This window comes from Pollicipes pollicipes, unplaced genomic scaffold, assembly GCF_011947565.3.
Source record: "Pollicipes pollicipes isolate AB1234 unplaced genomic scaffold, Ppol_2.1 Scaffold_2555;HRSCAF=2994_pilon_pilon_pilon, whole genome shotgun sequence".
NCBI classification, from domain to species: Eukaryota; Metazoa; Arthropoda; class Thecostraca; order Pollicipedomorpha; family Pollicipedidae; genus Pollicipes; species Pollicipes pollicipes.
The window spans coordinates 32,178,347-32,188,835 of NW_023596136.1; the positions used below are offsets into that span (position 1 = coordinate 32,178,347).

At 48.4% G+C, this 10,489-nt stretch overlaps 1 protein-coding gene across 1 annotated transcript; it reads left to right on the forward strand.

Annotated features, from left to right (window-relative positions):
- Positions 1–385: 385 nt before the first annotated feature.
- On the forward strand, positions 386–8,153 carry LOC119100396 (alpha-(1,3)-fucosyltransferase 7). The gene is made up of 5 exons (XM_037223498.1): positions 386–462; positions 4,987–5,062; positions 5,476–5,754; positions 6,366–6,671; positions 6,708–8,153. Exons 3-5 carry the CDS (start codon positions 5,668–5,670, stop codon positions 7,266–7,268), a joined length of 954 nt encoding a protein of 317 aa, XP_037079393.1. The 5' UTR covers positions 386–462; positions 4,987–5,062; positions 5,476–5,667; the 3' UTR covers positions 7,269–8,153.
- The last annotated feature ends 2,336 nt before the right edge of the window (positions 8,154–10,489 follow it).

Consider the following 10,489-nt stretch of genomic DNA (forward strand, 5'->3'; position numbering starts at 1 on the left):
GCCACTCAAGGTTGCCACACACAGCATCATTTTATGGACATGAGAATATCCCGATGTTGCTGCCGCCCTGTTGCGAAAAGCCCCGCGTGTATGTTTTTACTTTTCGTGATATTGCATTTTAATGGCTTTCCGCATAGGCTTGCGAGGCACGTCATCATATTCTTAAAAGCATGATAAATGATCAGCCCGCTGGTCGCATGCACATTTTGCTAGATAATTTTTAATTATCGATACGAAATTGTTGATGTTCCGGCTGCCTGCCAGCATTACGTCCTGCGCATAGCAGCCCGCCGCGATCTGGTCTTCGCACCAGTGACGTCACGCAAACGCTAAAGGAAGAAGGGGCCAAATCACCGAACGGTCTTATCTTTCCTTTACGGCGTTCGTCCTAAGATAGGGAGGCGGGGGGTCGGGGGCGTCATGCCGTCTCCCTACTGTTTCAGGAATCATTAATATTTCAAGGTATGGTTTGTGTTAGATGAGCGTAAGTGCACCTCACTCTCACAATGGCAGCCAATTGTAGCATGCTCAAAGTTGTCCAATTAGTCTAAATAGGCTCATTGGTGTCATGTTTGTGACTGGTTTTCCATGATTCGGCTATTGCTTAAATGAGTAAAATACTATTTTTCACATTGCATTGCGCTACACAAACTTTTTGTCACAACCACATCAATAGTGATCACCGCCCACCATCTAAAAGCTCAAGAGTTGTACAGGAATGTGTTTTTGAAGGGCTGGAGAGAGTTTGTGAATGAATATGCTTTCCCAAATTTGGAGGCATCTTCTGTCATTGCACATCCATGAAATGTCAGTGTTGTCTGTCAGTTGTTGTATCAATGTCCCATCATGTTTGTGTTGCATGTGGTCCAGAGATGCCCCATTTTGTAAGTGCATTGTCAGGCATCTGAGAGTGTCATAGTCACACCAATGTGGAACAAAGTGTGTTTGGAATGACGTTTGCAGGCTTCAGTGTTGCATTTGAATTGATCAACATAAGACCGGGCATTTCCTGTCGCTGTGTAGATGACATCTTTGTGGAAGTTAGGGACATCGACCAACTAGAGCATCTAAAAAAAAAGAGGAGCAGTCTGCCTTAAAGTTCAGAAAAGAACTAAGTGTGCAAAACACGATACCCTTTCTTGCTGTGAATGTTGATGGACAGGGACAGCAATTTAAAATGAGGGCATATGAAAGCAGACTGACAACACGTGGCTTAAGCGCTGGCAGTGAGAGTCCTCAATGCTACAAAATTAGCATCACAAGGTCATTCATTAGACATGCCATTAAGGACTGCTCTGATTGGACAGGACTGCATTCGGAATGGGTAAGAAGCAGACAGATCCCGGTGAACAACAGTTTTATCAAATTCTGATGCTGCAAATGAAATACACTGACATATGACAAGACACTTTGACAGCAAACCAAGACAGGACAACCGACCAACCAGTCAAACTGCATTATCAAAATCAAGTGACATCCGCCCACAAACAGGATGAAAAATATCCATGGGAAATCACCTCTTGACATGTAAAAGGCAAGGGCAACCACAGAATAGGCCTGTGTCATTTATTATCACAGTAGGAAAATCTCTTACTTTCTTATGAGAAAGAGCCCAGACAAACCCAACAAACTAAAATGCCCCAACGTAGTGTATGAATTCAAATGCAACATCTAAGGCTGCAAACTTCGTTCCATTCACTACATTGGTGTGACTACGACACTCTCACGACGCCTGACAATGCACTTACGTGACTGTGCACGTCTGGATCACATGCGACACGAACACGTCATTGACTCGACAACGACTGACAGACAGCACTGACATTTACGGACGTGCAATGATAGAAGACGCCTTCAAATTTGTCAAAGCATATTCACTACCAAACTCTCTTCAGCCCCAAACAGACAACAAATTATTGTACAACCCCTGAAAAAATAGGTGGTGGGCGGTGAGCATGAGTTCCTTGTGTCTTTGTAGTGTTCCCATTATGGATGTATTTTATATGTATCAAAGTAAAGACAGGATTCTGTCTTGCTTCAATAAGCCATGCCTCATTTGTGTTCTGTGATTTTTGAAATGATTTTTTCAGTAGAAGTGCGCAAGTTTTGTCCTTTAAAACTCATTTAACTTACGTATTTATTATTTTATTTAACTTATTTATTGTATCACTCAGTCTTCTCCGACAATGAGATGGGATTTCTAAACGTAAGAACGTGAAAAGCAACGAATATATGAGTGATTTTGGTCGACCCATCTTTAATTTAAATGATAATTCCAAGTCAAGAGCCCGCAAACTAGAATGATGCATAAAAAACTTGTCAATGTTCATTCAGCAGTTTTTTTAAAAAATTGAACATGCATGAGAGGAAGAATTCTGCCCAAATATTCCAATATATAGTGTATAAATACATATCCATATATATATATATATATAAAGAAGTGTAGCAGTTCATACACATAAATCCACATATCTGTCACCTTTTTGAGTGTGTTTGATGCAAACATTAGCCATGCCTAGTATAGAAATATAACCTGTATGCCATGGTAAGCTCTGAATAGCAATTGCTGTTGATTACCTATACAAATTATGAGCATGTTCCTCCTACCCCTTTAACCTCAAAGTAATGTTTTACATTTTTCATATTCATAGATGCATTGATATTGTGCATGGTTACAATTTTCAATATAGCTTTAAATATCCTGGCTGCTCAATGTTATCCACTGTTAGTGCGCAAAAACTGTTTGGTTGAGTTCGGAATAAATAGCAAATGTCTCCAAAATTATTTCACCGGTTGAATTCGGAATAAATAGCAAATGTCTCCAAAATTATTTCACCCTCAATACAGATTCAGCGCCCCTTAAACCTACTCCAAGCTAGTTTGTCTTGTTCTGGAGGAGCAACAGCAACAGGCCCAAGATGTCTTGTACTGCTTGGTTGGAGGCAGAAAGAATGAAGGAAAAAGTAAATGAACGAGGCCTGTGTGATGTTCAAAATTCGATTTTCTTTCCATATCCGTACAATTAAAAAACAGTGGCCCTCCTGGTTAATCCGGCATTGACCGGGGGAGGGGGGCGAATCTGTGCATTGTCCAATATTGACAATAATCCACTAACACCTTTTGGTATTGCCGCAAAATCTTCAGTAGCTGTCAATTGATGAGTTTTACGTTTTGTGGCAAAGTAGCGACTGTTAGACCCCAATAGATCAAGCGTGAATGACGTCAGAGGAACGTCACGTTTCCGACTTTTTTACGAAAGCACGTAGCCGAAGACAAATTCACACACAGGCTGGACAAAAGAACATATCTTGCATCTGTAAATAGGAATTGTGAGCCGACTGGTCCCATCATTCATGTGCCTTGTGGTTGCGTTGTTTTAATATTACACATTGAAATCCTGGCGTGTTAAATAGCAAAAATAGTTGTAAAAAGTACACCTAACATTTTTGGTCTCTGATTCAGAATTCAGAAAACACGGAAAAGGTGTCCTAGATACGGCTATAAAGGATGCCCATACCAAGGTTCGAGCAATTATTGCCAACAATGACCGAGTTATGGCTTGAAATGCACCACAGCGCATGCTGCCCGTGCCCAGGTGGGCCCAGGGCCGCGGCGGCGGGCGGCCTGGCCCGGGTCCTCCGCGGCGGAGCAGTGACGGGGCGGCGGAAGCCGTTCAGCAGTTCCAGAGGCCAACAGACGACCACTTGATTGGCGGCAGGGTTGAAGGGTATCGGGTTGCACTGACGGCAGGACTGAGCCGTCGAAAATAGCGCGAACATCGATCCAACCGCGTATTCACCACCGAAGTCATCTTTTTCACCGCGACATGGGACGTTTTATCAGCAAATAACAGCTCATGCTCATCGGCCTGATGCCCATAATTGTGGCGAAGCCCTTCCACTTTGTGTTTAAATGGTTCAACTAGGGCGGAGTTAAAAAGACCAAAAAAAAAAAAAAAATAGACCGAGGGTTCAGCTCTCATTTGAGCGGCACTTGGCCTTGGCTCTAGGTTTGGTGCGGCTCGCACAACGTTGCATACCTTCATATGTAGCATGGTTGATCAGGGCGCAATTGTTTCACACCATGAGGAACGCTTCTAAATGAAATGCGTTGTGAGAGCGGTCAGATGGTCCAAAGAAGCGTTTTTCGAATTTGACCTCGACCTATGTCTTTAACACACATTTAAATGTAACTTTGTGGTGTGGTGTGAGGCCACACGCCCGCGCTCCCGTTTGCAATTTGAATCTTTGATTCGGCCCAGCCGTTGTTGAGATTAGTAGGGGGTCAAATTTGCCCCCCCCCCCCCCCGTCGGTCAATGGCGCGCTGCTGAGGACCCCGAGCAATGCCGGGTTAGCATACCTTACCTTACGCTTGTTGGGATTTCAAGAGGCAAAATCCTGCAGGTCCGTTCTCGCCGAGCTCATGTGATTACCATCTGGCTTGGTCTCGGACTGGGATGTGGGACATTGTGAAGGGAGCCCTGTTATAGGCAGCCCGTAAGTTGCGAATCAGTCATCGAATACGCGAAGTGGAATCAAGCACAAGATTGTTCTCTTGGGTCCTCGCGTTGTTGTCTCGTCGTTAGCATTCATTTTATTCTCTTGATGGCGTGGCCTTGCTTATTTGCTTGTTCTCCTCAGTGCATCGTTTTTCTTTTCAACCAGAATGATACGTTTTCCATTGTGTGTGTCAGGTTGTTGGGATGTGATGTTGTGATAATGTTGTTGATTGGTGTGATGTTACGGCCCTGATTAGTAGCGTTGGCGTACATAATTAACATAATTCCATGCATAATTCCTACCTGTGTGCGCTACTCATTTCTTTGATGTGGCTGTAGACTGCGCTCAAGAGACAGAAAATATGCAACGCAATGTGAAACAAATGGCATAGTCGCATAGTAACCTTAACTGATAAAAATAGATGTATGGATGCTTAGCTTTTGTTACTCACGTATCATCACGTGGGTATTCTCTTTTCTTTGGCAGATGACGTTCTTCTCAAGCCTGTCACGGTACAAAAAAACAGCACTACCTTCAAGACCCAAGTATGCCACCTCATCAGGTTAGTACCATGAAATGTCAGCGTGTGTGTGTGCCCCGAAGTGTGTGCGCTCCAGGGTAGGCCAAACCAGGTCATCGTAGGAGAATTAGACTATGGGTGGCTTTCATCCTTGAGAACCATGTAGCTGATGACATTGGGAAAAGGTACATTGCGCAGGGATCTGCACACTGGTTCAAATGTCAACGGTAAGCCATTGTGCGGGTTTCCAAGCCAATGGTTTCTATGTCCAGTCTGTTCAATAACGCAAAACCACAGGACCTCAGCAGTCCAAACGTTTTCCGTCAAATGTTAACACCTGAGCTTGCGCTGCGACTGTGTTGTGTGGTCCGCATCTCGTGGTTTCATCCCAAAGTGTTATTTGTCATGCATGTGTTTAGGTGCTTTCCGAAGGTTTATGATTCCCTGTATTTCAGGCTGCCGGAGCGCCATGCCGGCGCTGGGAAGACGGTGGCGCCTCGTATCGCTGCTGCTGGTGTCGGCATATTTCACATATCTGTGCTACGACTTCGTGGTGCCCGGTTTCAAGGCCGTGGGGTGGATGGTGCGAAGCCGATACGTGAACCAGTGGTTTTTCCTGTCGCCTGAACTATCCAGCGACATGCGAAATGACAGCCTACTTCTATTTTGGACGCCGCCATTTCAAGATCCGGCCTTCGGGGGTTCGGGAAGGAAACCTGTTTGCAGGTTGTGCGGTGCGTCGAAGCTTTCTACTAGTTGTTTTTGTTCTGGATCCGCTCCTTTAATCGTACTTCCCGCTTCATCCTGCTTCCTCCGACGGCCCGTTTGTGTGGGGCAGGCTTCACGTGCCAGCCACGTGTGGGCCGAGAGCCGAGAGGCGCGTGGTTGGGCCTCCGTCCGGGCGCCAGGCTCATACCTCTGTGCGAGCTTAGTCCCGGCGGTTGTGCCCCCAGGTGCATGTAGGCGTGCCCCGCCGTTAACCATTCTGTTTCATCCCATAACACTGAAATAGTAGTTACTGGCCGGAAGGGTTCGAATCCAAACAACCAAAACCCAACCAACCTGTTATTTTCGTTCGTGTTTGTTAGCTGCGTTGCAAAAACGTCCCATACGTGAAATGCACAGCTCACGAGATTCATGGGGTCTAATGGGTCATATGAAATCGTACAATGCGTGCTGGCTTGTATGTTGTGAATTGTGTGTATGGACCTTTTTGTGCATGTTTAGGTTCTTGTGATCAAAGCAAAACATTGAATGGATAAGTGCAGCTTGATATTTCATGTTGCCCACAACGCCTTTGCCTTTGCATGTTCGCTCAGTCTTACCGGGTCGCCTACATTTTCAGGTCAGTAATTGCGTAAGTACAAACGACCGGCGCTATCTTTCGAGAGCGCGGGTGGTGCTTTTCCACGGCTACGATCTCACCATGTTTGATGTGCCTTCCGAGCGTACGGCCCACCAGCTGTACGTCTACTGGTCCAGGGAGGCGCCGCCCATGCTGGACATGCCATTCGGTGCCCTCAACTCGGCCTTCAATCTCACCATGACGTACCGGCGCGACTCTGACATCGTGTATCCGTACTTCGAGACCGTCCGTCGTGAGCCCGCTAGGACGACGGGGCCGGCCGAGCCGGGCGGACCGCGTGCGACCGCCGCGCCCCAGGCAACGGCGCCGACCGGGCCGGAGCCGGCCGCCGCCGCCTGGGCGGTGTCCCACTGCGTCACGCCCGGCCGCCGCGAGCAGTACGTGGCCGAGCTGCAGCGCCACCTGCCGGTGCACGTGTTCGGTGCGTGCGGCACGCGAGAGTGCGGGGGTTCTGGGGCACCGCGGAACACGCTGTCTTGCTACCGCCGGCTGGCCCGCAACTACACCTTCTATCTGGCCTTCGAGAACTCAATGTGCCGTGACTACATCACCGAGAAGCTGTTCCTCGCGCTGCAGGCCGGCCTCGTGCCAGTGGTGCGCGGCGCGTCGCGCGCCGAGTACGCCGCCGTCGCGCCGCCCGACTCGTTCGTGCACGTGGACGATTTCGCAGGCCCGCGGGAGCTGGCCGCGCACCTGCGCCATCTGGCGCGAAACGCGTCGGCGCTCGCTCGCCTCACCGCCTGGCGGGAGAGCTTTGTCGTCCGGTACGTACACGGCTGGTGCGGGCTGTGCGCGCGCATGGTGCAGCAGGATGGGCCGGTGACGACGCGCTACGACGACCTGCGCCGGTGGTGGTACGACGGCTCGCACTGTCAGTCGTAGCGCTGCTGTCAGCCGCGCCGCTCCCAGTGTCCGGCCAGTCTCCGCCGCACGGAGCCGTCTCACCGGCAGGATCTCTAGTCCACCCTCCGGGAAGGAACGCGATTCCAAAGATGAAATTAAAGTGTTAGCTCACTACGTGCCTGTAGTGCTTAGAGGAGTCCGACACACTCACGTCGTAGCGCAATGAAAGGCGGTTTGAACATTGCAAGCTGAGTCATAGTCGCAGCATGAGTCATAGTCGGTGCTATCATCCGGCACAACTGCGCGTCTCACTGCCTCCGACGGGCGGCGTTTCGCGCTCTCAGGAACTTATTGAATTGACTTGCAATCGCTTCCCTAGGGCAACTACGCTTTTCTCCATTGAGAAAGAGTTCCTTGCCTAAATAGGTTCGTTTCCGCTTGCGATAGTACTAGGGTCGCCATCGTATTGGACCGACAGAATTGGGTCGCAGTATTAGGCCACGCTTTGTTGTTTTCTGCTCAGGGTTTATCAGCTTCACGCAATCATGTGATCGTTTGTGCACGGTTTTAAAATATTATATATGTATTGAGAATATGTGTCCCGTGGCCAGATAGGTTTGCGTTCGTCGTGCCTGATGTTTAGTATTTGTAGACAATCCTGATTGCTGTTGGAAGACTCTGCAACACGGTCTTTCTTTCGTTCTGACAGGAGGACCGGACACGGCTGGTAATCATTGCTCACGAATATGTGCCATATATGATGCGTAGGTTCACATGATCATGTTGTCTTTTCAGTATTGTATGATAATTTCACGTGTTAACAACAGTGAGGCGGAACACAAAACACTGGTTCTGAAATATGTGTGCGCTTTTCAATCGTACCAAGTAATCGTGTTCGACACAAATATATGTGAAATTTGAGCAGCTTTGAACTTTGTGAACGTGAACTTGGACAGAAGTCCGTAAGTATCAATGCCCATCATAAAACGTGTCCAGGTACGGCAACACCTCGTCCGGGTCCTGACTGACTCCGCACCCCCAGCAGTGTGTTCAGAGCGTGTAAAACATTTAGGAGAGCTCGGATGCGTGCTGATGGAGGAGCCTACTCGGAGCGACCGCCCTGGTTTATTGGCGAAGGTCGGCGTACATGCGTGCGAGCGAAAGAGCCGAGTTCGGTACCAAAAACATTCCGGAGGGGGGAGGTTCATTTCAATGTTGGCAGGAGCTCGAAGTGGTGGTAAGGAAGGGAACGCTTTCGAGCTAGTCACCTAGTTAGTGATGCCCTGCATGTGTGCACATTCGGCCGTGGAAAGGGGCGCCCGAGCAAACGCCGCAAATACGGCGTTGACATCCGTGGCTCCAACCATCCACAAGGCGCCGATGCAAATAAGGCAGCGAAGCTGGTGAAAGCCTGATGGTATTCTGAGCAAGCCAAGCCAAAGCCTGATCAAGCAATTTTGTTCATCAAACACGCCAGCGGGTATTTAGACCTTTAGACTGTGGCGTCACACGAGAGGGGACTCAACTCAGGGGACTCAGATTACTCGCACCTGGGACTCAACGGAGTAGCCGGTTCTCAAATTTGTGGCGTCTGCCGGCAGTCCTCAACAGCCTTGCGTTTGCTTCCGGATGGAGTTGACATCGTTTCAGGAATGTACAATGTTAGCGTTGAGTCGGGTTCGAATCGATTCCCTCGAATCTTCGGTGTGAGTCCTGGTCGGAATTAACCCAATTGCTGGCGTGCCTACCGGAATCGAAATTCAAGAAGAGCTTGAGGATCCAGGATTCGTAACAGGACAATGGGCGTTAACTTGTTTCAACCCAACTTGTGTGATGGGAGCCTTCCATGTAATACCTTTCTCGCCAGCCCAGCTCCCTCTAGAGACGTCCATCCGTTCCCCGCCAGCCCAGCTCCGTCATAACGCCCATTGGCTTCCCGTCAGTCGAGCTCTCCGCAGGACCACCCATCTGCTTTCTGCGAACCCAGCCTCCGCCACAAACACTCGCCTGGCCGTCGCCAACTCAGCTTCCCCATATGAAACCCACCCGCTTCCCGTCAGCCGTACTCCCCCATAAAGCACCCGAGGTCGGTCTTCAGCCCACCTCCATTGTACCCCACCCGCCGGATCGTCGCCAGCCCAGCTCCCTTGTTCCGAGACCACTTGTTCCCGTGAAGCCGAGGTACCTCGACCGCACCCACCACCACGAGGACTTAAGCCGGTTGACCTGTGTGCGTCTCAACGCTGCATCAAGCATGCGTTTTCTCGGCCAATTTCGTGTATCATACATTTGCGGCTGATTCAGGTTATACCCAGAGGTAGGCACAAGTATTACAACGTGGGGCCGAGCGGGAAAGCTGCAATTTACATCGCAACTCTACTTGGTATGAAAAATGAGTGCATCGTGCATCCTCAAGATCCTGCTTTCGTCACGAATTTGATGTGCCTTGCAGCGGCGCTTTTCTGGTCGTCAGATATGTAATATGGAAATGCCAAAAACGCTTTTAGTTTGCTTTTAGAAACCTACTTTTCTGTGATGGCTCGCTTAATTTTGGAGCTATTACAAAATTTTGACCATTGCTGTAAACGTCGGTGCAAGTTGTTTATTTCCTACGAGCTATCTGTGGGTGCCGAAAGTGCATTGGTACACGCATCTGGTGAACTCCTGTGCATTTGGGGAAACCAGAGGTACGGGGTTCGAGTCCCTGCGGTGCCCGCCCTTCCTGCCAGGGTAAGAGGCATGTGACGCCATATAGCCTCAGCAGCTAAGTGAGTCGTAAATCAACAGTGACGACGACGACCTGTAACCTGTCTTGATGTATATACATGTGTTATGGTTTTGTTTCCGGTCATCGAACCTGATAGGTGCGACCAATATTTACGTCACGTAAGAAACACAACAAAAAGTTAAATCGGATCGCATAGTAACGTTGAACTGAAGGCAAGGAGATGATCCTGTCAGATTTCATTTTTCTGAAATACGCGACTAAAAAATGTCATACGTCAGAGTCGTCCCATAGACTTATTTAGAAGCTAAACACTTCAGATGGAACAATTGGAATACGTATTTCTGTAATCAATTGGTTGCTTCTAAAAACATTTAAGGCTTCCAAGAGTATAGAACAGAAAACGAAAAAAGGAATTTCTTCTCGTAATGTAACAATTTTGTCAAATTTTTGCTACGTTCATTTTCGCGCATGAATGTCTAAAATTGGCCCGTTTGCGGTACCCTATTAATTCGGCCAGACCTAGCTTGAAACG

Excerpts from the sequence above, each read along its gene's own strand:
- LOC119100396 (XM_037223498.1), top strand. The coding sequence starts at position 5,668 with ATGACAGCCTACTTCTATTTTGGACGCCGCCATTTCAAGATCCGGCCT. Across the intron at positions 5,755-6,365 it reads ACCTGTTTGCAGGTTGTGCG|GTCAGTAATTGCGTAAGTAC; the intron begins GTGCGTCGAAGC and ends CTACATTTTCAG. Across the intron at positions 6,672-6,707 it reads CGGGCGGACCGCGTGCGACC|CCGGCCGCCGCCGCCTGGGC; the intron begins GCCGCGCCCCAG and ends ACCGGGCCGGAG.